This window comes from Trachurus japonicus, chromosome 9 (genome assembly GCF_045865225.1).
Source record: "Trachurus japonicus isolate A0001 chromosome 9, Traja_1.0".
In the NCBI taxonomy this organism is placed as follows: domain Eukaryota; kingdom Metazoa; phylum Chordata; class Actinopteri; order Carangiformes; family Carangidae; genus Trachurus; species Trachurus japonicus.
The window spans coordinates 17,152,565-17,179,160 of record NC_140915.1 but is presented as its reverse complement, the minus strand read 5'-3'; the positions used below and the strand labels follow the sequence as shown (position 1 = coordinate 17,179,160).

The 26,596-nt window shown below is 40.5% G+C and overlaps 1 protein-coding gene across 1 annotated transcript in view; it reads right to left on the bottom strand.

The window, feature by feature from the left end:
• Positions 1–24,393: 24,393 nt before the first annotated feature.
• The window catches only part of rtn4r (reticulon 4 receptor), a 49,975-nt gene continuing 47,772 nt past the window's right edge, over positions 24,394–26,596 (bottom strand). The window contains exon 2 of the mRNA XM_085786286.1: positions 24,394–26,488. Coding sequence (XP_085642412.1) covers positions 25,107–26,488 — 1,382 coding nt within the window. The 3' untranslated portion in view covers positions 24,394–25,106. The remainder of the gene's footprint in view (positions 26,489–26,596) is intronic.

Sequence of the window (26,596 nt, the reverse complement as noted above, 5' to 3'; positions counted from 1 at the left end):
ATCTGGGACTGCTGAGAGTAACTGTAAGTGGGATGAGCACACGGTCGTTGGACAGAAATGTGCAGGAGTGCAACGCCGCAGGGTTCTTAGTGTGTGGTTTTTGAAGAATGGTTAAACAGCAGAGCTCATCCTACTTCCTGTTACTTCCTGTAAGAGACCTATCCATCTTTTCAACATTTCAGTATCAGGTCATTTTTTGTTTTGTTACCTTGCAGATGAGATTTATTTTTACTTTCAATATTTCCCTTTCCATTAATAGATATTACTATTCTTATGACAACAAGGCATGGTGTTAGCTCTGGACTTCATGCTGACTTTTTCACTTAGCACATAAGTGGGTGGTAGTGGAAGTAATGGTGGTGGAGGAGAAGGGAGTGAATAGCATAAAAACATTGACAAATTTCAAACTTGGCTTTTAATCCATCTGATAGATGTTTGCTAGTGTGTCATTTGATTTCCTTATGCATGGTTTCAGTAAAAACATGTACAAATACTGTGACAATCTGACTTTGGCTTCTTTACTGATGAAATTAATTCAATTCAAATCTCAGTTGCCTGATCAAATTGCCAAGGAAATGCAAATAAATGTATGAAAACACTTAGTTCTGAACCAATATACCGAAGGAGACAGTGCTGCAGAACAAGTTGGAGACACTTCCTTTGAAAGCGGCATAATAAGGCTTCATAACAATATGCTGAGGGAGATGGTAGCTGCAGTACCTGGCAGCTCTCGCAGCTTTCTCCATAATCACACAAGGCTCCCTGTTCCAGGTGGCGTTCCTGGCAACACACCTTGCAATCCTGGATGAGCCAAAACAAAATGACGTTAAACACAATGTTAATCTTCACATTGTGTACCAAGAATGGCTTTTTACCACACAAAACACACACATACACACTCTCTCTGTGAGCACACAGCAGAAAGAAGTATGAAGTTTTGTCATTGGGTAATGTTCCAATACAATAGCCACCTAATGAGTTTTAACTGCGCTGAGCCACTGTTCGATATCAGTATTCTGCCTGTCATCGCTGGGAGTTTACAGGAGAGGACTTTCATCAGGCTTCCCCACAAGAAATCATTTAAAGGCTTCAAAATGCTGCTTCTCAATGTACCAGTGATCAGGATACATTATAAATGCTGAGTGAAGCTGCTGAAATTGCAAAAATGGGGGATTGTGTGATATGGTAGAAGCGAGAGAAGAAGAGATACTACTATATTTTAAAAAATAAGGCAGTCAAAGTGTCTTACTCTTCTTGTGGTGATAGATCTCAGGGCTTTTGCTTTGTTAAAAATGTCATGTGACATGAACTATAGTTTTTTATTCTATACAGATGATACATCTCTATCTGTATGATCTGTATGGAAAAACAGTATGTCTACACCCCTCTTCTACAGTATAACATGTATTTGAACCTGTGTATAGTCTTATCCATGCAAAGTTTTAACCCAATTCTGTGCTCTCCAGCTTTATGTGCCAGAAAAATCTTCCAACACAATTCCTGGCACGTGTTTTCGCTTGGTGGTTATAATGTCATTCCTAATAACTGATATTATGTTACATGGAAATTGAAAAAAAATAATACAATGCTTAGTAATATCACTTACACATTTTTATGAAGTTGTGAAATATGTTACAAGTATTTTCCCATAAGTCCAGGCCATCGTTGGCAGGGCCACCGATTACACCAGAATGTGAAAAAGCTGTTGCATGAGAATAGAGCCCGCAGAGCGCGATCTGGCATTACCACCTAATTAATGCTGTTGGGCAACATTGGTTGTTAAAGTGATGACATTTAGTTGTTTACTGACTGATGGGAAGTGTTTTTTTTTTTTTGAAGGCAAGGTTTTTTTTACTCGTTAAGCTGTTTTCTTTTGTCACTGCTGGGTGAAACGGTGACCAATCACAATTGTGCTGACATGTGGGGATATTTCAGCCTACAGTATGAAAACGGCAAATCTCCTCCCTGAGTGGCGGCTCATCCCTCTTTAATGTGTTCTATTCCAAGAAAGGCTTGTGGGGAGAATGCCTCATGGATAGCCTTCCCCAGCTGATGAATTCATCCACAAAAAAAAAAAAAAAACACCCTGTGGTATTGCTGAGGCACTTAGAGCAATAATATGGAAAAGTCATGTTCTGTCAGGTGCAAGTCAAGTTATCATCCGTTTTTTTTATTTTTTTTAAAAAAAACGACCTTTCTGTCTTCGGTTTAAAAAGGATCTGCACCAACATGATGCTTTCTCTCCGTCCAAGTATTTTGTTGATCCCTTTCCTTTTCAGTGTGTGACTGGTGTTTAAAGGGCCACCATCATTTATACTGTGCAATTTTATGACTCACCATTAATGCACAGAAAACATAAGGAAAACAAACCGACAACAATGTTAGTTTACCGTGATTGGCTAATAAGCAGTTAAACAATAGCATTTCATATGCAACACCCAGTCTGTTCCAGTTGGAAAAACAAAATCAAAAAAGGGAATCCAAAAAAAGGCTAACATTAAGTTTGTTACATTAAATGTCTTTTTCTGTCTGTGGGAGAGTTTTATTCAATTTATTGGAGTACAATAGATTAATTCTCTTTTGCTCCGAGACGGGATACAATACTAGGCCTCAGAGCAGCTATGAAGCTAAAGTCTGTTGTGTCCTTTTGTATGATTAGCTTATTGCAGCAGCCCTGACACACTGTTAAGCTAACCATTTTGCTGGCTAACACAAATGATATAGCTACTGTTTGCCACAAAAGAGACATCAAAATGGAAAAAAATAATTTTGAGTTGAATCATAATTTTCAGTGATGTGCTCTGCAGTAATTGAGGAGGCTGCACATTATGTAAGCTAATTTGCAACTTCTGTATGAATCATTTACCGCCAGACATCATTCATTTATAATACAATGGTAAAGACTTGAAGATGATGTAGTGACAGACAGGGTCTCAGAGTCAAGTATGCCAATTTAACATAAGTGCTATTATAATCACACTTTAAGGCAGTTCACAAGTGTAAGGGCAACTGATGTTGACAGGAGGAAATCTGCAGACAAAGACATTGATATCTCCCAGACTCTTACCTTTTTTTTCTTCTTTTTTTTTATCGGCGATATTGATGTCTCACAAACACTTCACTCTCTTGAGAATCCGCAGATATGACCAAAGTTGGACTTGGCTATGTCTCATGAACAGTCTGCCAAGAGTCCTCTTATTCCAGTAACTGTTTCCCCAATAACTGGCTCTCGTCCTAGAACATTGGATGAAGCAACACTGATCTCTGTCCTGGTCATCGTTATCTATAGTTGACATTCCTACAGCTGTTTTCTCATCATATTTAGTCACTTCACTCAGATGGTGTGGAAGCCTGGATACAGATAACAGTCCAGTCAGTATCTGGTGTGACCACCATTTGCTTCATGCAGTGCAACACATCACCTTCACATAGAGTTGATCAGGTTGTTGATTGAAGAGGAGTGGACCAAACATTCCACAGGCCACAATTGACAATATTCACAGCGTCGCCATCTTTCCTTACGTCATCACTCTGGGTGGGTAAACAAACCAGTAACTGATGCATCCCAAGCTGGAAGCCGTCTGATAAACTGCTTTCCTTTCATTGCTTCCCAGTTAATAGATTTAATAGGCCTTTTCTCGAAAATTGGATATCCATAATAAAATGAGTATATCTCTGCAACCACAAGGTCTATTTGAATACTTTTGGTGTCATAGTAAAGGGAAAAAAATGAGGAATTGCTGAAATGTGTAAATTTCAGTATATCTGTTACTGGTGAAGAGTAAATGAAGATGACACACAGAAAAAAATTAATAAAATTAATATTCGCCTAAAAAAAAAAATCATATTTTTGATGAGTGCCCTTTAGAATAATGCTGATGAACCTCAAACTCTCTATAAAATCATTGTACAACATGTGAACATTGTCTCTGCAGTGGTTGATTCTGATTAATTGAAGCAGGACAAAATGATTGAGATTTTACTACAAAATATCCAGGCGAACTTTCCAAAATGTCAATTTTTGGCACAGCTTGGAACCACCTGCTACTATAAACTATTGTTTAATCTTTATTTTCACACAATTTGGATAAACTAACTGAAAATAAATCTACTGGAACCGATTGGAAATAACTAACATAAGTGGATTCAGTCTCTCTGCGTACTGCTGCACTCTCAGAGCAGCTTCTGGGTGGGTTTGGCTTTCAGCCTCTATCTCTGCAGCGCAGTGGTCGATTCGAGTGAGGGGCGGCTCATTTTAACCAATAGAGAGAGAGGAATGACGCTAGACCCAGGTCGATGTGATTGGCCGCACTGGCAGCCATGTGACAGCCATGAACCAGTCAGATCAGCAGATCCACGTGCAGGCCAACGTGGGGTTGTATGCGCGCGCACCAGGCTTCCGTGCAGGCTTCCGTGTAGGGTCCTAGCGCCGTCGGGTTTCGGCCCGGCTAGTTCAGATGTACACACTAGGCAGAGTTCAACTGGTTTTGGCCACGCAGTGTCTGTTTTTGCTCGACTTTGCTGGTTGTTGTCTTCTCCCTCTGCCGTGCTGCTGCTAGCTGCTGTGTTAGCTGCTGTTGCTGGGGGACGCCCCGATGTTCACGTTCAGATGAGAGGTCGCTGATGTGTTTTGCATAATGTACAGTTGTATACGAGCCAGAAATGTGGCGACTGGGTCCACACAGAGGTGCTTTATGAAGTTTGATGTCTAGTTGTTTGTTTGAGTAGTGTTTGGGCTGTGTTTGGGTCATATAAACATGGTTTTTACACGTTGTAGCCCAGCTTCTGCTGTTTAATTTGACGTATAATCAGTGCAGTGGGGGCTTTGTTATTGTTATGCATGTCTTCAAGTCCCCCATATGGGGGACTCTGGATTACAGGAGGTTTTAAAGAAGGCATGGGTTGTTAACGTCCAAAGGTCCATCGGGCCATATTTCAAAGTTAAACAACATTTGGGTTAAACTGATTATTAAGTTAGCCGGCATTAACTGCAATAGCTGCAGCTGCAACTGCTAATGTTAGCGGTAACGACGACATAAGCAAAAATGGTGACGCTGTGAATATGACTAATGGCTGTGCGAAGTTGCTGGATATTGGCAGGAACTGGAACATGATGTTGTATTCGCCGATCCAGAACATCCAAAACATGGGTGACATGTCCGTTGAGTATGCTGACCATGCAAGAACTGTAATGTTTTCAGTTTCCAGGAATTGTGTACAGATTATTGCAACATGGGGCCGTGCATTATCATGCTGCAACATGAGGTGATGGTCGGGGATGAATAGCACAATGGGCCTCAGGATCTCATCACGGTATCTCTGTGCTTTCAAAATCCCATCAATAAAATGCACCTGTGTTCATTGTCTATAACATATGCCTGCCCACCATAACCCCACGCCACCATGGGCCACTTGATCCACTTGATCCACAACACTGACATCAGCAAACGGCTCACCCACATGACGCCATACATGCTGCCATACTAAAACAATCCATGTTTCTTGCAAGGTGAGATCTTGGGCACCAGGTTGGAGGCGCTGATCTGCCAAGATTGATTTTCAGCCAAGAGACGCTAGCAAGTCATTAAACCATTACAATCACTGTGAAACTGTTTTAATAAAGGTGCAAATTGCATAGTTTCTAGGTACACAGTACACTGGTGTCACTGTTGAAGCATTTTAATCAACCAAGAAAAAACATATTGTATACGATTTTGTATTGGGTTATTTCTACCAACTTCTCATTTGTACATTTTGTCTCCATCTTGCCTCCCAACAGCAAAGGAGGCCCAACCTCCTCTGCCTCCTCTGGTGTGCATCATATGCAGCAGGGCACACTGAAAAATAACTTTCACACAAGCTTTGCGCAAAGCATATGGGATGTAGCAAACACGTAGACTTACAGAGGCTCAGGGATGCAGGCTTACCTGGATGCCTATGAAATGGAATTTTCCAGTGTCTGACACTTTGACAGACACACTGTCGGAGGCTTCAGCAGGTATATACGCTACTGCAAGTCATTCATGAGGAACACCGAGCCCAATCTGATGTGGCATGCATGGCGATGATGTTGCGCATGCATCCACATGGTTTGTTTCTATCAGTGTACTGAGGTGGTAGATGGAGCTTGGCAGAGTGTAATGGAACTCCCACTGTACCCCCATCATCCCAGGGGTTGAGATCTGCCTGATGCTATTAATAATGACATTTTGCTCTCAAGCCGATTAATCAGCAGCTGCATCAGAAAATAGATGTACTTCAGTGAGACATGGGAGGAGGAGAAGAGTTGCTTATGTTGCACAATGCACTCATAGATTCAATATAGAGCTGGCAGCACAGATGAGGAGGAAACAAGTGGAGGCTGTATAGTCCCAGGGCACTATTGTTGAAAAGGTAAAAACCAGAACAAAAGTTGGGGCTGACGTAAAGAAATCATCATACTGTAGAAACTTTATGTAATTCTATACAGTATCAATATGATTACATATTATTTTTCTAATTAATCTCATCTAATTGTTTCATGAAAAATGCAGATCAGAGTTGTAGAGATAGAGATATTAAATTTCCAGTGATAAATCTGGATTTAAAAAAAGCAGCAAAATGCCATATCTGAGAGCCAATATTTCACTCACTAATCATGTGAGAACTAATAAGGTACTGTACATATTTTAGAAGGACCCCTAAAGATTTAATGGGAAATAACTGAGTGAGGAAGTTGTTAAAGCACCATTTCAAAGATTGACAAAAGTGGATGATAAAGATTATGTGCTAATTAGCAGCATCGATCAGTCCCTGCACATCTATCATGTCCCTGTTGGTCAGGTTTTTGTACTAGCAGAGCGTAGTATGAATATATGCTATGCATCAGTGTTTTTATGAACAGGAAGGATCCACTTTTATTCTTTTCATGTACACACACACATTGATGTACACATACCAAACTCCCCAAACACTTCTTTTCTTCATTTTTTTAAAATGATGCATCTGTAGTTTAGAGACAGCTTATGTCACTTCTTTGGAGGTTTTGCCGTTTTAAAATGCCACTGTGAAAAATTTAATATCATCCCGTTCACTCCTGGAGCTCCTTTTATGGATGAGCAGGGTTCCTGTTTTGCATTTGGCAGCACATTACCCACCTTTTTCTGTGGCAGAGTTGGTCGCAATGATTAAGTTACCTCAGAGATTGTCATGTTTAGTGATGAGGTCTTGTCAAAACTTTGAACTCCTCCACCAACCCTCTCGCATCCCGAAGACAAGTCAGTTTTAAAAGTCACAGAATAGCCTGTGCATCTTGTCAGTCTACTCCCATTACTGTCTGTTTTTGCAGGTAGAGATAACTTGCCCTTTTGCTATCTCCTCCAATAAATTCATGAAATAAAAACTAAAAACAAGATTAGTGTGCTGGCTATCGTTACAGACCACTGGCATGCGGCAGCTGTGGCTGCAGCTGTTTCTATGGTTACTACATATGGACAAGTGAGTGCATGAGACACAGTGAAAACGGCTCTTTAGGCAGCACCTGCGCTTCGAAAGTTTCCTGTAACCACTTTGAAATTGTTCTGTTTGTTTGGTAAAAGATGCACACTTTGTTCAATTACCGAGTGACATACGGAGATATTGGTTCAACTCTTAAAAGTGTCTTCTTGCTTTTCTCCAAACTCTAGATCCTCCACATTTCTCTCACTGTGGTACAAAGTACAACCTAAATGGGTATTGAGTAATCTTGGACCTTCTTTATTAACCTACTTAGCAACCAGTGGGATTTACCATATCAATACAACTAATCTACTCCTACACAAGTGTCTGACCCCCCTAGTTTTCCACAGCCACCCTGGGTACTCATCGTCACAACAGAACAAACAAGCAACCAAGCAGAGGACATGCAGCACTACAGTACTTAAAAAGGCTTAAGAATGAGGCTTTTCCCTACAGATAAAACGAGCAGTTAAAACTGCTCTGTGTGTGTGTGTGTGTGTGTGTGTGTGTGTGTGTGTGTGTGTGTAAACACACACTACTTTTAAATGCAACATAGTGAGGACCAAACAAAAATAACAGGATGTTTCTGGATAGTTAGGACGTTTGGTTTTCACCTTTTTCAGATGTTTTGAGGGTTGAGATGTGGTTTTAGGTTTTGGTTTATTTCATATTTGTTGATGTTAAAGTACTGGCACGGGTTAATTATTTGATTAATTAGTGTGACCCCAATTGTTTATATAAAAACAAATACAATTTAAAAATTCTACAGAGATTTTTAATTTAAAAAAATGATAACAAGAATGATAAAAATCAAACAAAATGATTAAACCAATAAAATATATGTGACAAGTTAAAAGTTTGTAAAATTACTTAAACTAGATAGATAAGAAAAAGTCATATTAATGACACAACTGGATAATTTTCTTTTTCTCTAAGTTATTGAAGAATATTTTAAACATCCATGCAATTCCTGAAAAAAGAGCATAAATCATTAGATGAAAAAATACATAGATCAATAATTAAATCACACTGGATTTCATTCAGTTGATGAATCTAGGAAAAGGCACACTTTAATACACTGGAGCAAATTTTTTTAATGACTGGTTTTCATACATTTAGATCAAAAATACGAGTTAATTCAAAACAGATTCATATTTTTCAAGTGTTCCTGCAAGTCTGTGAGTTTGAGCGTCCATTATGTATCAACACACTTACCAGCACAGACACACCAACAAAGTGTTCCCCGTCTCACCCACATTGGGGAGCCTCGCTGAGTATGTTTTTTTTCCAGATATTTTAATCTGATACATTTAGGATGTGATTTATGTTCAGCTTTCATGGTTGTGTGAACTAGAATATCTTTCAAATTCGTATTCCTCCTCTAAAAGGTTGGGGTACGGCTAAGGTCCTGTCAAATCATAGTCCTCACAAACATAGATGTGTGTGTGTGTCTCTGTGTGTGTGTGTCTGTCTGTGTGAGACTTGAAGTCCCCCTGGGCACCGACTTTTCATTCCAACATTTGAAGGACTGATATCTCAGCACCTGGTAATCACAGAGTTGTTGGTATTGATCAACAACATCATTAACAGTGTCCCCCTTCAACATATGCTACAAACATTTTGTGCAGCAGAGCAGTGAAAATCGTTTTTATTGCCGCTTAAAGGAGTTCCCACTTGTCCAAAATGGGGACTTCTACCGGTGACAAACTTTGCAGCTTAAATAACACCCTCACTGAGACTATACTCTCTGGAAAATGAGCTCAAATGCCGGCTTTAGTCTAAGTGGGGGGAAAATGCCGAACTTACCTGCTACTCCTGATGTGAACTGCATAAATATGAAGTACCTTCCTTGTCTTCAGAAGTGTGTGGCAAAATGTTGTGAGTTCAGACCTGCCAACACCTTATGCGGCCTATTATTAAAGATGTTCCCTCCACCCACTGAGCTCTGTCCATTCTGAATATTTTCTGTATTTTGCTGTCGGCTGTTGTCAGTAACAGTAAGTGACTTTTTGTTTTGGCCCCTGACAAACTATACTATCATACATATTGTGTCTTTTTTTTTTTTTTTTTTTTTTGCAGGACTCGAGACATTAACATCACATCCATCATGTATTAAGGCTTGAGTGTTTGGAAAAAAAAAAAGTATCAATGTCCGCTTCACTTGCATAAAGAAATCCGCTGATCTAAGTCATGTTGTTCTGCAAAATCCCTCTGATATGAGTCAGGCTTATAGTCCCATAGCTGTCTGCGTGTAATAGCTCGGGCACAAATATGGGTAATATATGCATGCCTCTGAAACAATCAGTCTTGTTTATCCAGAGCCCTTGAACCTCCAGGATCAGAAAGTTTCTGCAATGAATTCTGATTTGCTAAATCCCTGTCCAATAAATTGCCTCAACTCTGCACAAACATCAAAACAAACTCTCTCCCTTTTTGTGCCACCAGCTGAGAATAGTCGAAAGAAAGGGCTGGATGATAGAGACATGGAGGATTCACACTTTGTTTATTAATGTCTCTTCCCTTCTAACCCCGTCTCTGTCTCCCTCCCTCCTGAAAAAAAAATCTTTGCATCTGCACTGCAGTGCTTGTGCCAACTGTGAGGGAACAGTACAATTTTGATAGAGACCTTGCAGGGTGCCTTAGCAGGTGGATTAATTTGAAAGCTTCCTCGTCTGAGTCTCCTGCCACTCTCAAGAGTTATATTTGGTGTTAGTAAAATTCTGTTTCCTGACTGTCTATGAAGTTGTTGTAAGGAAGGAGACGGAGCAGTGTGGGTTGAGAACACGGCTGCATAATTTCTATCTCAGGTGCTCAGTGCAAGTACATTCGCTTGGCTGGAGTTGCAACGTTGCCAGAAGTATAAAACCTCTGTTTCCGGTGCATCTGCCCTGTTTTTTTCTTTCTTCAACTTAGATGGAAACTAGAATTCAAAAGGAATCAGATGTAGCACTCGGGAAGTGATTAATTGCTCAAAGCCACAGTTGTTATTTGGACATCTGCTTGCTTGTTATTGTCTCTAATTAAAATGAAAAACAATTAGTGATGCAAATTTGCATCTCGTTGGATTTTGGGAGCAATGCAAGAATATCTTTTTGCTGGACATGTAGCTTGATTATGATCTGCATTATAATACAGAGAAAGAAATCAATCAATTCTCCAGACTGGAAATGTTTATTCGACTCCATTGGAGAAAACATGAGAAAGAGCCTAGAGCCATGCTCCGTGCTGCTGTGCAACTGTGCTTTGAGCTGAAATGAATGAAATGCTAACAAACTGATGCAAAGCAGGTGTAATATTTAGCACATTAGCATACATTTGCTTAGTAATAAATGCATAGTACATTTGAGAATGTCATTAGTTTATGATTAAATACCTGCAAAACAAAAGTGTTGAACAGATTTTAACCTGACGGCATGAAAGTTAAGGCGTCAAATCAATTACAATTAATTCAGGACTGAGCATCAATACAGTATGTGTATCAAACCCTACTGATTGTTAAGATACAAGTCTGTAGTAAAGCGGCAGACAGCCAGACTTAACAGCGCTGCCAGCTCTAAATCCATGTCCCTAGCATGTTTTAAAAAGACTTTGCGAACACTCAGTCACAGGGTGTAGGATTAAGATTAAAATGTTACTATTTAGCATGCAAGCTGCGATGTAAACTCCTACTAATGCTCTCTTTAACTTTCAATAACAGCCCATCCCTGCAAGAACTTTCTAAGAGACGTCAAGCTGCAATTCTCCATTTGGTGCTTGGTTTGATCTTTTGCCAGACCCTGTGTGTCAGATGTTTTTTGGATCAGATTCAACAACCTTTTTGATCTGAAGATGGCAACAACTGTAATGACTTGAAAATTCAGGCGGAGCATGTAATTCTTCCTCACATCACTGCTGCATTGTTTTCTTTTTACATCCCGTTGGCCATTTAGCATATTTCTTTTTTTTTTTCACTAATGCTATCTATATAAAACATTTGACACCCTATTAGCTGTATTATTTTTTTCCTTCAGCGTCTAAGAGGAGGAAACTCTGGCTGTGAAGTGATCCACTGCACATCAGTCCATACAAACTTCTCATATTCTGCTCTTTAATCACATATTTGCACCAGCAGGGCATTAGGTGGTGGATCTCATTGCAATGACGAGGCATATATTAGGGCTTCAGTTGTGTGGGATATTCCATCGCTCCATTTCTCCCGTTGCTGTCCAGAAGACCTCTCTGCTGCCGAGTTTATCATAACAGCTTGAGAGTAGATGACCTGCCAGATGTTTTTAATCTCACACCGAGAAGCTTGCGACTGTGGTTGCAATCAGATAAGGGAATATAGGAAGGGATTATAAATGGTGACAGTGGAGGCTATAGATTCCACCATAATCGCTGATGGATGGTGACTGTCCTCTTTTCCCCCCAACACAGGGCAGTCAGACAGCGTGTACACTGACTCGATATCTGTTAAACATGCCTGTTTATTCAAAAAAGAAAAAAAAAAGCCTCATGATTATGTTGCTGCAGCTGTGAATAACGTGAGTGAATTTAGAGCTCACACAAAGCACAGGCTCATTCCTTCTTGCTAGTTTGTAAGGCCCCATTGAGAGTGTATGGTTGTGTGGGCAGGTTAATGATATCAGCTTGAGAGTAGTTTTTAATCACGAACAGACTAATGAGATAGGTTGGGCTGGAGTTACTCCAGCAATAAACAGCATCACAAGTCACTGCTTTCTCTCCCTGCCTGCCTCACTCCATTTCTCTCTTTCTCTCTTTTTCTTTCTGATTTATTTTTTATTTTTTACTCTCTTCTCTCTCTGTCTAAACAATGAATGAAGAGATTGCAGAGAACCAGAGCGACGAATGAGTACACAATGGTGCAGATTAAAAGGAATCAGTCATATTTACAGGACTTGAACAGCAGGACAGATTCACCCTGGTGTGAAACGCTAGCAGGTTATTGGCATTGGAGGGGCTAGAATTTATGGCCCATACTGATGAGAGGTGGAGGAAAAAATACAGTTGCAAACATGCTCCGATTTCTTTTGACAGAAAGAGGTCTTTGTTTACGGTGCCCTGCAAATAAATAAATATTAATGACATCAACAGCATTTAGGAGAGAGAAAAATAATAATGCAAAGCGCTGGTCAAATGGCTTTGAAAGAACATTGTCATTTATTCATAGAATTATTCATAGTAAATCAACAGGAAAAAAATACAGCCATTTATCTACTGTTTTGCGACTCTACAGCCCTGCAGTGCTGGGAACAGAAGCTCTCCTTTCTTTTTTTTTCTGAACTCCTTAGTACTGAAGCATGTTTCACTCCATTAGAGAGTGAAAATTGGAGCCATGGAAGTGTAAAGAATTGGACATCAGTCCCCCTAAGCCCCTGAGGTACATCAAGAAATGTTGGCTCAATAAGCTCTCCCAGTAAAGAGCATGTTCTGCCCGTGAAGATGGCTTTGCAGTCGAGTACATTAATGCAACATGTTACTCCATGCCGGCTGAGCCCTGCGGTTACATTTCATCCAGTAACGTACAGGGTTTGGATGGAGGCTGGTTTTAATGAATAGACTCGCAAATTTTCAAGTCACATCCAGTAGTCCTCTCTAAAGAGTGATAACGCTTAGTGGTTCAAAAGATATCTATAGTTTATAACTGCTGGAGCTCGGCTTTTATGAACATCAGGGCTCCGCAACCAGTTCAGATCGTGGGATTGCCACAGTTTGGAGAGGCTTTTGAAACAAAAAACATTTGACCCGTTTCATCTGTGAAATGAACAGTGGTCTCCAGAGTGAGGACCTTTTTTTTTGACCCTCCATTCACCTCAAACCCCTCTGAACAGACGCACACTGTGTCACAATTTGCGTACTTCCATTCTGACACTTACCATTTCAACAGCATAAGTGTGGGCACACTGATAAGTACAGTATCATGATGCAGTGCACTCTAAGTACCTGGATGGTGCACTCGAGAAGCAGGGAAAAGGTGGAGTGATGGGAAACTGTCGATGCTACTCACTCTCCAACAAGTCGCCATATTGGCTATGTAGAGGAAGAGGAGGGACCACTGAGGTTTTTTAAAACTTGAACACATGAGTGAAGAAGAAGAACCGTTGTGGATAGTAACGGTGCTGTACTTTCCATGTTGCGCGATACAGGGCATCAAATCAAACTAAAGAGAACAAAGCAGTCGGTGGTTGACAATTAGGGTCATAGGCTACGATCATCATTTCCGATGATTGCACTGTCACGGTGTTTGAAGACAAAACACTGTGTATTATGTGCATGTACTGACTTGTTTGAGACACAGCAACTCCCTCTTTTGTCCGTGTTATAAGTATTATGGCCACTAGAGGTTGCAGAGAAAACAAAAACGTAAAATGATCTGCCTGCATAGATCACCGACGGGCCTTATGCGCCTGATTTATTCTTCATTCTTAGAGTTTAGCAAGTAGTCAAAAAAGACTGTGTAGCCAAAAAAAAAAAAATCTGAACATATGTTTATATGCTTTAACTTCAGTGCCAGAGGGATCTAAAATCTGGGGAAATCAATGACTCATTAGCAGTCTGTTAATGTCAATCACTTGCCCTCCATTTAAGTGGCTGACTTCTTGTTCCTGCCACCTTGTAAATGTCAGCTGTGCACATGTGGGTTTTTGTTCTCTTTAGTAAGATTTAGTAAGGTTTCACTTTATCAGCTGCACCATATCCTATGCACTTCCATCCATCCTCCCCCGGTTTGGTTTACAGCTGCTTTTGTTTACTGTGGATGCAAACGAATGAAAGAAAAATGTTAAGACTAATGTTATGATCAAGAGGAAAATGGGCACAAATTCTGGCTCTTGTGTAAGATATGATTATCCTTAGTGTGCCCTGCTGCAGAGACATGTGTGATCACAGAAGTATATGTTGAATTCAATTCCTCATCAGACGAGAAGAGAAGCACGACCACTTCCAGGAACCGAGGCTGTGTCAACACTCACTACAAGGAAAAGGCGTCATTCATTTTATTTGCAATACGAACCCCTCCCAACAATACAATTTAACACCAACGCTACTGCAAAAGGAAATTATTTTTTTTTGTAAGAAAAAAAAATTATGAATTCATGAATAAGTACATGCATTTGAAGATTATTACTTTACATTCATCCCCTTTGGTTTGTGTTTGTGTGTTACATCACAGCGGATTAGCTGCTTGGAGTGCAAGTGGGTGTTTTTTTTTTTTTTTTTTTCTTTCAGTAGGCGTGGTGTGAGTCCTGCACTTGGATTGTGGACATTTAGTTTGGAGCAGATTATGTGTGTGTGTGTCTCTGCTGTTGGCCTTGGGAGGATAACCACACATCAGCACAGATCGCTGTACACACTGCATAGTGTGAAGCACCCTGGGTAATGCCGTGTATGTGCATGTGTGTGCGGGTGTGTGCACCTGCATACACTATCTATCCAGCAGTGGTTCTCCCCTTCATTACACATTCACCAGTGGAGGAACAATGGTCCACCAAGGCACATTTCGGAGGTCCACAGCGCAGGGCCAATGCAAGGCCCAACTCTGCAGCAGGAGAAGGGATTATAGATACAGCTCAGGGCCAACACAGGCCCAAGCCTACAGCTGTGGTTTGGGGACACAGAATTATTATATATTTTAAATGTCTCCCACCTTCAATTTGGTGCCAATGGGTTTTCAGGTTGTATTTTTTCCCCATAATCCCTAATGCTTCTCTGGAGGAGGCTGTGGTCTCCCATCCTCTGCAGTGGGATTGGTTTTGATGCTCCAGGTACAGACAAAGGGTGGCATTGAGGCCAGACAATGCACCACTGGTGCTGTATAATTGCAAACAAATCCACATCACCAAGCCCCACTTCAGAGAGCCTTTCTCTGAGCACTTCTTCGTCTCCAGGGAGTTGGACTCCAAAATTCACCCCATAAAAATCAAAATTTCAGACTTTTCTTTTTTACTTTCACTGCAGATTCTGAGGCTCAAACACAAGACATCAATACTCCAGAGTTGTCCTCTAACCCCCCAAGATATTGGAACAGGGATATGTGAGTTCTGTGTCTCACAGACGTTCTTTTTTGGACAGTGGACTTCAGAACTTAATGCACCTTACAAATCCAAACCTAAAGCTCCCTTAGGTACGTCACCAACAACAGGCAGGGGTGGATTGGATGTCACCTCAGTTGACATACTATGTATATTGTTGTGACAAAAAAGAAGAAACAAGTACGACGAAAAAAGTGAGATTTCCAGAATAAGGATGCCATTGAATGTCAGAACAGTAATGCAAAAAAATAACCCTCCTCAACTGGATACCATCTTCGAAACTCAGTGATGTTATGGTCGCAAGCAATTCAAAGGACAGACTGGACTGATGGAAATTACTGTGTATCACTCATTTAAAACAAAATAATGTAGTTAACAATGGTAAATGAATGTACTCCCAGTAGACTATGGTGAATTACCAGCCACTGAGCAATGCTAGCAATATCTATATGTAAGCAGATCAAACAAATCAATTCACAGTTTAGCTATACAGTATATATTTACTTACCCAATGTTCTAAGGTCGTGAGTCCAATCCTTGAGTTTAATTGTTTAGTTGAATTCAAAGGTCCAAGCGTCCAGATAAAGGACTTGTGGTTAAGAGCTTATGTGTCTGACTGAATGACTGTGTGTTAGAGGTCTTTAAAGTTCAGCATCCAAAGTGAAGACTGAAAGGTGCTTGCAGTAAAGCTGCCACTGCAATCACATTTGATCTTGGATAAAACAATAAAAAGTTTTCTTTTTCATTTTTTTTTCTTTCTCAAAATGACTAGAGAAACACTATTGGCCAACACCTAGACTGACACTGGCAGTGAGGAGGGAATAAAAGTGTTTTTGCGGGCGTGTGTTTGTGCATTTGTGAGCAACAGACCAATAGAGAGAGAGAGAGGGCATGTGTATATGGGTAGCTTTATTCTTTTTAATCATATTAAGTTGGATCATTAGATGGACCCATTTACCCATTTGCTTTTATGTGGTATGGGACCAAATCCTATTGGATATCGGCCTAATCTACTGCAAAAGCTCTGCAGCTTCCAGTTGCGGCTTTAGTGGGGACTGTGTGTCCCTCAGTGCCGGCCTGGTTATGAACATACGTGGAGCATTAATTTGACTGATTTGGGATTGAGAACAAATTGCCACTCTTCATTCCCAAATCCAAGCATGATTCAGAAATAATGAGCGGCTCAGCCCACATAAATGGTTCACGAGATTATCCCCCTCTGAATTATACAGCTCACCTCTTTCCTGGCCAGGAATTCCAATAGTTTCACAACCTACACAGACTTATCATGGAAAAACAAGCCCAGATAAACCCTCAGTGAGTCAGATAGGGTCGTCCTCATCAGGCAAAGGTCGTTAGTATTGATGTCAATCTGACCATAATTCCACTTCCACTCAATAACAAATCATATTCTGGACAATGTTTTCCATCCTTGTGTCCAGTGCATCATTTTCAGTGTGGTGCAGATACTGTGACAGCCACATAGACTTTGACCTTTGCTGGATGATGACAGCCACATTTTTAAGTTCACCTTCATTTAAAACGCTTCAACGTGATCCCATGATAGCATTTCATGCTATGATGGCTCTAATGGCAAAAACAGAATCATGATCCTTATTGTTTAATAGAGGATCAGTGGGAAGGTCTTGCTGATATGACCTTTGGAGTGGGCTCTGGGGGCTAAAGCCAATACAGTCACTATTATGGTGCTGGCTCAAGAGACCAATGAAATTAGTGAAGGACAGTGAGCCAATATGAACAAAACAAAAGCGACACAGACTTTAGCCATCATTCATTTACTGTTTATCTCGGTGCTTTTCTGATTTTCTGGTCAAATAAAACATTATATCTCGAAAAGTGAATGAAGTCAATTTTAGCTCAAAGAAGATATGACAAAATAGTTTGAGCTGAAGTCGAGTTTTGAAAAAAACAGCACTTATTTCATCAGGCCAGTAAAAGGCTGGGCTGTCAACCAACCTGGGCTGAAAAATGAAGCAAACACAAAAGACCACTTGAGGGTGGCTCTAAAAAAAACAAACAAGTCAATCTTCGTAGTCTCCGTAGTTAAACTGCCCAACCTCACCACTGAAATTAACATGTTTGCCAACTGGTACTGGTTAAGCCAACTTCCTCCTTCATGACAGTTTTACAGGGTACATTTTTATAAAACTTACCTGTAACAATTTATTAAGGCATAAGTTCTGCATAATGGCTGCTTGAGTGACGGGGGGTGATCGTATCTTGTCTCAGTTCCACACAAGCCCATATCTCTTTTCTCATTTTTGGATCAGCTGGGAGGAATTGAGCAATGCCAAGGTGGTGACGACAGGGCAGCCAACTCTGAGCTTCAAAACTGCTCTTCAGAAACCTATGAGTGACGAGACAGAGGATATGTTAATCTCTATAGTTTAGCATTAGCACCTATTCACATAGTCTTCGTTGTAACCTAGCTATTAAAGGGGAACTATGCAAGTCTGGTCCCTATTTTCTCTATGGAGCTCCTCCTATAGTTTTGGAGTGCATATTTTCACTGTGGTGACCATGTGCATTTTTTTTTGGGCCAAGAGACACTAGGGTAAGGCAGAGAGCCTCCATTCTCCCCGTAACAAGTCATTTAACCATCACAATTACTTCACAAAAACGAAGCTGTTTAATTAAAAACTTTTAAAAAATTTCAAACTTATTTTAATGTAAAAAATCTTGCTGAGTTCCCCTTTAAATTGCTAGCAAGCTTGCGGCTAAGCCCTTTTTCTCTGGCAAATAAATGCACTTTGAATCAAGTCACATGCCATGTGAGAAATGTGAGCCATACTGTCTGAATATCAAATGGTTAACATTTTAACATCAAACGGTGCGTGAGAGAACGGGTTTACCTCGACTTTTTATGGATGCACTGAATCAGCAGTTACTTAAATAACTGGATTAAGAACAGCTACAGTAGCATAGCTAAAGATTGGAGATTTTCCAAGCATGAATTATAAGCATGGGCGTGCAGGTGAAGAAAGGCGAGCAAGAGTGTGATCGGTAGAGAGTGAGGGAAATAAATAGAGAGAGATAGAGGCGGAATCGGTGTGAGGTTTGATAGAAAGAGAGCGTGATAGCGTCAGAGCATTTAGTATGCACAGTGGAAGGCAAACACTTTTAGCCCCTCCATCGAAGTCTGGGACTCCTCTGCAATGAGTGGTCTAAACTTTCTCACATAAGCCTTCGCCTCGAGCCATGAACTCAAATATTTCAGTCACATTCGCTGAAGCTAAGGAAAAAATGCCTTATTACTTATGATCAAAGGTTGGTGTTTTCTGGAGGAGACATGGAGTGTCTGTGAGAATTTGCATTAGGAGTTGAAGGCGGGACATTTTTTCAGTGAATAGAGAGACATCCAGAAACGGGCGGAGATTCGTTCTTTTCTCCGCTTTTCAAACCCGCTTCCTTTGAAGAAAGTTTACACGCATATACAGAGATACATGAAATCTGAATGTGAGTATTGGGAATGAAGAGTTAATCTAATAATTTTCAGTAAAAATTATATTTACCATTATTATTTTGTTAATCTTTTCAATATATTGTGTCAAATATTTGCCGTGAAAAGGAGCTGGGCTCTTGTCAGCCCACATCCCCACCTACCCCATACTGTCAGCTACATCCAGATCTGATCAGTGCCCCTTATCCTCCCAATCATACTGCCACGTCCAAGTCCCACCCACCACCCATCTAAATATGAGATGCTCTGAGGTGATGCACTGTTATTTCTCAGTGACATATTTGGGAGGTGCAATTTTTTTTCTTTTTTTTATTCATGTGACTTGTCATGAGTGTCTTGTCACCACACCCTCGCACTTCAGCCAATCACGTGACCCTGAACTGTCAGCGAGCTGTCAGCAAAGCTAATATTAACTGGAGCAACCAAAGAAAGAGAAAGACACACCATTGTCTTTTCTTTCCTTCCCTGCTACAGAAGAAACAACATGTGGGCTGCATGTTAATAATTCATTGAATTAGTTCATAATGCATTGGCTGATTTATAAATATATTTCTGTATTAATATGATTATTTCATTATGTTTTATTCATGCATTTAATATTTGCTATTTGGGAATTTCAGCTGTGCACTCTGGAAATATTACCACATATGGTTTCTGAACAACTTAAAGCAGTAAGCGCACAACTTCTCTGCCTGGTTCACATATCCTTGACTTGACTTTTCCATTTAAAATCAGACAGTCAGCCTCCTTCAGTTATGTCAGTTTGTAACACCTGCTTGACCTCTGCTTAAAAATATGTAAGGATTTAAAGCTCTCATGACACGATAAGAGCTTTAGCGTGCCACAAGGTCCATCGTTCCCTTTCTAAAACATTACCCCCTACAAATGCAGTGATGGACAAGGTGAAGTGAGATTGAATACTGGTTTTCTTTAATCCAAAAATGTTCACATCTGAACCTGTAAATGTCAACCTAAAACTTAGACCTAACCCTGACACCACTGAGGCACAATAAATAAAAACTAGAACATATGTTGAAAGAGTGATTCACATGGATGTCAGCTGCAGAAAGCAGAATAGCAACAAAATACACCATTTTCTATGCTGATTTCTTTCCTTTACCACAGTTTACTTCCATATCCTGTAGTTATTTTGATTACTTGCCAAGATGCTAATCCATGTTGCATCCGGCCCCTCACTGCAGATGGAGCTCCCATAATTAACTTCATTTCCCTTTATCAGTGCAAAAGGAGGGTAAGACTGTTACTGAGACGGAGAAATCCACTCCGACTTAGCGGTGGGTTTCAGTTGTTGCACCATCTGATGAGAAAAGTTCTTGACGTCCGGCAGGAGCCTGCAGGCTGCAGGTCATCATGTTTCTGGGCACTGTTAAATGGAGCTGTGGCCCCAGCGTGGCGCTGCAGTTAGAGTTCACAGCCTCCGTCAGTAACTTTAGGGGCTTGTAAAGAGGCCAGAGCTGATGGGTTTTTTAGTCTCCTTGGGCAGCCAGCTGGAAGAAAATTGGAATGATCCCATGGTGCGTGCGTGCGTGCGTGCGTGCGTGCGTGCATGTGTGTGCGTGTGCGAGGACTATATGTGGTGTGAAAGTATATCTGACAACAAGACCAACCAACTCTGAAAGTCAAGAAATAAGGACGTATACATATATAGACCTCCATCTGGTTTAGTTAGGGCTTTTCCAACTAACACAATTGGGACTGTTCACTGGTGGGAAGCCAGTGAGGGATCACATCCATGTCACTGCACCATAGTGATTCCATACAGCTGGGCAGAGCACCTGTGAGGAGAGATATTGAATCTGGAGCAAAATAGCAAACATATTGGCTTGTTTCTATCGTAGCCCTGTTTGTCACATGTAAAAACACTTAGTTTTTCAGCCAAAATCACTTTAACCTCCATCTTGTGAGATTACGGGTAAAATAACACTGCCATGGCAACACAGTGGTCTCTGTTTTCTGAAACACTACAAATACTGATCTTAACACAGCTTCACATTGATCATCAGGTGAAGAGCAGTGAGTGAGTCTTCGCTCCCTACGGTTTTTGACGCCCTTAATGGGTTGTGTTCTTCTACATGGACATGAGCACAGACAATGGATGCGCTCGTTCTGGCTTCCCATACAAACACAGCGTATCCGCGTAGGTGGACGTGTTCAGACGTGTTTGTCGGAGTATACAGTCTGATGAAATTTAACACACTTGAGTGGGTAAAGTTGATGAGTGAGTTTAATGGGTATGAGCCATCCAGAGAGTGGAGTTTTGGAACAATGACAAATAACATTTTGAAGTCCTCTAATTGAATATTTCCACAAATGCTCCCTGTTGTGTCTTGATTTGATGTTAAGGGAGTCACGACTTGCAACCATATCATGAAACATCACCCCATGCCTGCCAGCGGGTTAGCTCTCTACATTTGAAAGATTTTGTTTTTTCTATGTACTGTACCACCAGCTTTTATATATTTATATTTGATTCAGACCTCCTATTAACACAGTGAACATTTCTGTTTCCAGAATATATAAAAAAAAATGTTGAAAGCAATCACCCAGGAAAATCCACAAAGATCTGCATGAGAACCAGGAATCTGCTGAGAGAATAAAGTGATAAATGGGAGATGGAGAGGGACCATGAAATTTAATTATTACTGTATGTATGTGAGACTGTGCTGGGAAAGTACACAGCCTCCATTGTCTGAATGAGATGTACTCATGAAGTTCCAAATTTTACGTTAGAGGCTTTCTCTCAGCATGAGACACCATGATGATGCTTGATAAGAGGTGTGCTCATGACATCACTCAATGACATTCCTGTGTGCATAATACTCCTTAACAGATCACAACAGTGATCCCTTCCAGTCCAGTGGTTTTATGTTTGCAACAGCATAAACATTGATTTGTGTTTGATGAAACACAGCGGCAGTCAACTATTTGCATAGCGTAATGGCATAAGCGGAGATGGCAGGCAAAATGAAAATGTTGTAGAAGCTTTTATGGCACAGAAGAAATGACCGACCAATAAGTTCCTGTGGAAAAATAAAGCTGATTGTAACAACAGAAAATAAATAGAAAAGTTGAATTGAATTCATGTCTGTCCGCATCTGTAGGGACAGACGTTTCTCATAGAATTACAGAACTTTAGAAAGAAAAGGTGACATAGTTGATGGATTTACTTTTTTTAATGTATTTTAATTCATGTTTTTGAGCTGAATATTAGGTAAATAACAAATTTAAAAGCAAACTGGACCAAAGTGGCGATAACCTTATGTGAAATATAATCCTATCTTGCTTGATTTTGCAAGTTACATTTACACTGGAAATCGTGCCAATATGTTGTACCTGCATGTAGTTTACAGCTCAAGGTTCACTTACAAGCCTTCTCACATGACAAGAAAAATAAACAAGCTTGTGGTGACAGTTATGGTTGTAATCTTTTTTTCACGTGAAAATGTGAAAATGGAAAATGGAAAATCTAGCTGTAGACTTTGCTGATCTCTTTTGTACATCACAGTTGCACTGCACTTGAAGAGCAGCAGGTCCTTATCCACATGATAGTCTTTTTAACATATGAATGGGACTGTGATAGGAAGTGTCATTTGATGATTGCCTGAGCAGATATTTCATGAGAGGTCTGACTGAATCAGATACAATTACTAGCATCCTCTCAGCCTGCAGCCTGTGTACCATTAGATGATTGCAGGACTCTGTTGAAGGAGCCTTGTTTTTTTGTTTTTTTTGTTGATTCCTATACCCCAGATCAATATCTTCTCAGGTCCCCTTCAGTCCTCTTACTTTCCCCAGGTTAATCGACGGCAATGGAAAGCACTGGGGATTTGTGGAGACCCTTCTTTCTAATCCTTTCACTTTGTGCCAGATAAATTGAAAGCTGTTGACAAGATCTTGACTTAATTTGGTGCAGAATATAAGTCTTACATTATCCTAGCCTGTGGACACATCGCAGCATGACAAGGTGACATCTCAAAGGTGAAATTATTTTGAATTCAAGAGTGTTATACTGTATTTTTCATGTCAGAAAAGCAAAACAGTGTTCACTATGATGCCTTGGGGGTCTTTTAAAGCTCTCAAAGTCAAGGTTGTGATCTGAATAGTCAGTTTTTTCAATATTCCCTCAGCATTTTCATACGCTGTTTAATAATTCACTCAAAATTATGAGGAATCTGGCAGTGTTTGTAATATACATGACTAGGTCTAATCGTATGCTGAATTTTGTTAAGATGCCCGAGGCGCTTCATTCAACATCATCATACTGCATGTGCAGCAGTCACTTAAGCCTTGTAAATATTCTGCATGGATGGATGTTGATGTTGGGTGTTGACCTTGTTTTAAATTACATATTATCGCATAATCATTGATTTATTTGATCTTTTACAAAGCCTTAGGAGGTTGTGCTGCCAACAGAGGTTGTAACTACAGGAGATCAAAAAGATGCCTGAGAATTTAATTCCCCACATGAGATATTCTTATACCAGAGGTTCCTTGACCAATTTAAGTGTGAAAGTTAAAGTTAAAAAAAAAAAAAAAAGGTGACTACATCAGTTGAGAATACAGAGGTGAAAAGTTCAAAATGGATATCAGTGAAAGGGTAATACATGATGTATTCTTTGTTTCACTTCTGCTGAGCTCATGCGAGTCCTCCATTGCAGTGTCCTCAAGCGCCGCGATGCCAATGTCCTGAAGAGGCTGAGGAGAAAACAAACAAAATCTGGAAGCCTGAGGTTTGGGATGAAGCCAGATTAGACAGAAACAGTCGGCCATCACTCTCCTAACAATTCTGAAAAAACAATGAACACGCCACACTGGGTCCGCCATCTGTTTAGAAGGAGGAATCTTGTTTGGCTTTCAATGTGGTTAGTTGGGACATGCAGCAATATGAGTTGATGTAACTGTTCAGTTCAAATGCATTTCGTAAATTCAGATGCATTTTTTGGTCCTCACTTAGAACAGTTTTGCTGACTTGTCTTAAAACAAAGTCCCCTCTAATTTAGTTTTTCTTCACCTCATTAAAGCAGTGCACCAGCAGCAGAGCAGAATAGATTTTCATGAGCTGCAAGTAAGGTGGTTCTCTTCACTAGTTTTGCTTGAGGCATTGATGCAGCAATGCGTGATTATTTTCATTAATCAGTTATACCAATTGTGTTGTGGAATTATTTAATCAGAAAATGTCTGAAAATCGTCAAAATTGTGATTAAGATTTGATATAACCCAAAAGGAAAGTCTTCAATTTCTTTTTAGTTTTTTTTTTTTTCTAAACCTCAAAGAAACATAACATCTCCAGTCGATATAACAAAGAAAAGCAGCAACTTTCAGAAAAATCAGAAGTCCATGTGTTGCATTATCTTGGGAAAAATACCACACTACTTCGACAAGATCTACGAAATAAGAACTTTTATTCATAATATATTCATACTTGTACACAAGTAAAATAAAATGCATATCTATGGTTCCTTTGCAATCTCCATAAACAAACTGACAGCATTCTTTTGGTAAATGCTGCCATATACCCTTTCTGTCATGAAAATATAACTGAAAACTGAAGGGGGGAGGTAAAACATTTGTTTTTAGAAACATAAAAAAAACATAACATTACCCAACAAATGCATCACTTTGAATAAATAATGGGGGGTAGATCTTTTATCATCATGAAACTGATCCAACATTCTTTGTGTGCGCTCTTTCTTGGATTTCCTATATTTCTTTTTTTTTCTTTCTTTTTTTGTTTTTTGTTTTTGTTCTTTTTATTTTTTTCGTCGTCCAGTGGTCTAAGCAGTAAAAGCTTTTGGGAGGGAAAAAGGGAGGAGTCCCCAATGTGTAGCTTAGACACAGTACAGTTAAGTACATAGAGAACAAACAATTCTGGGCACCAATTCATTATATACATTAGATCTGTAGTGTTCTGTAAAGGCATCCATTTTGTTAAATGTGCTCTAACATCTTCATTATTGTTTGTCCTCACCCACGTTGGGTCAATGAGACATCTTGCTTTTCAGTCACTGCCTGTTGTTGTAGATGTCACTGCATCTTCTGTATCATTGTCATGAGCATCAACAATCTTGAGTCCTGTATTCAGCGTGAGATCAGGAGTCCTAAGACATGGCTAGAGATATCCAGATCATGGGAATGAAGAGAAAGAGAAGCACTTGCAAAGTAGATCCCCGGCCTTTGATGCAGTGGGTGTCTGATTTGGGCTTTTTGGAGCACTTCTTTTTCTTTTTGTTTGAGGCTGTAGATGATTCCAGATTGTCTATAAGGTCAGGGTTTAGATTTTCCAAAGACTTGTCCAGAGAGTTGGACAAGGTTCCCAGCGGCCCGTCATTCTGCTTGTTCTGGGTCTCATTTTTTGTTCGTTCCGTCTCCTTGTATTTAGTCTTGGACATGTGCCCTCTTTCCTTAAGAGGGTTGTTAGTGATTTGGCGGCTCTTGCCAGACAGGATAGAAGACTTGTCATTGTCTCCAAGGCAACACCTAGGAATGGTGTCACCGAGAGGATTTTCGGTAGAAGGAAATTTCCCGGACTGTCCCTTGGAGCTGAAGAGATTGGTTTGGATTTGAGGTGTTTCCACACACCCCTCCAGGTCTTCACTTTTCAGACGTTTCAGGTCCTTTCCTGCCAGGAACTCGGGGATATTGCACTCCAATTCAGAGCTGGAGCCTTTGAAACGCTTGAACCAGTCCCACAAGGTTCTTGCCCGGCAGTCACAGATCCACTGGTTTCCATTTAAGCGCAAATACTGGAGGGACACAAGCGGGTCCATGGTCTCCCCTGACAAGACGGTAAGGTTGTTGAAGAACAAGAACAGGGATTTCAGCTTACCAAGCTCATTAAAAGCCCGAGGTTGGACATAGATAACCCGGTTCTCATGTAGCAGTAGCCGGTCCAGATTGATTAAGCCTCGAAACATGTTGTCTGTTACTATCTTGATCTTGTTATTGTGCAGGTAGAGATAGGTGAGGTTGGCAAGGTCCATGAAGGTGTCATCATGCAGCGTTAGAATATTATTGTCCTGCAGGTAAAGGTACTGTAGAGAGAACATTCCTCTAAAAACCCCAATTGGTAGCTCTGACAGGCCACACCTGTGCAGGTGGAGGGTGTGCAGCTTAGTTAAGCCCCTGAAGGCTGTAGGGCTGATGGTGCGGAGGTTGCTGTTGTCCCCAATGTCCAGTTCCTCCAGTTTCTCCAAGCCGTAGAAGGCTCCTGCCTCAATGTAGCTGATGTTATTGGAGTAGAGCCACAGAACAGTGAGATTGTGGCAGGAGCTGAAGCTGGTGGACCTCACCACCGTTAGCTTGTTGGACTGGAGGAATATCCGCTGGCTCCGCACAGGGATCTCAGTCGGGATGGAAAACAGTCCTTGTTGTTGGCAGGCCACGGTCGGCCTGGGCTCACTGTAGCACACACACTTGGCAGGGCAGCTGTCAGTTTGAGGCACGAGGTTCAGCCACATCACCAGAAACAGGAGTCGCCCCCCTATGGAAACAGAGATCAAGACAGATGATTAGTACATAATTTATGTAAATATCAAGTCAGGTTTCTAATGTGTAGTAAAACCTGTAGAAAGAGATGAATTAAGGAGGT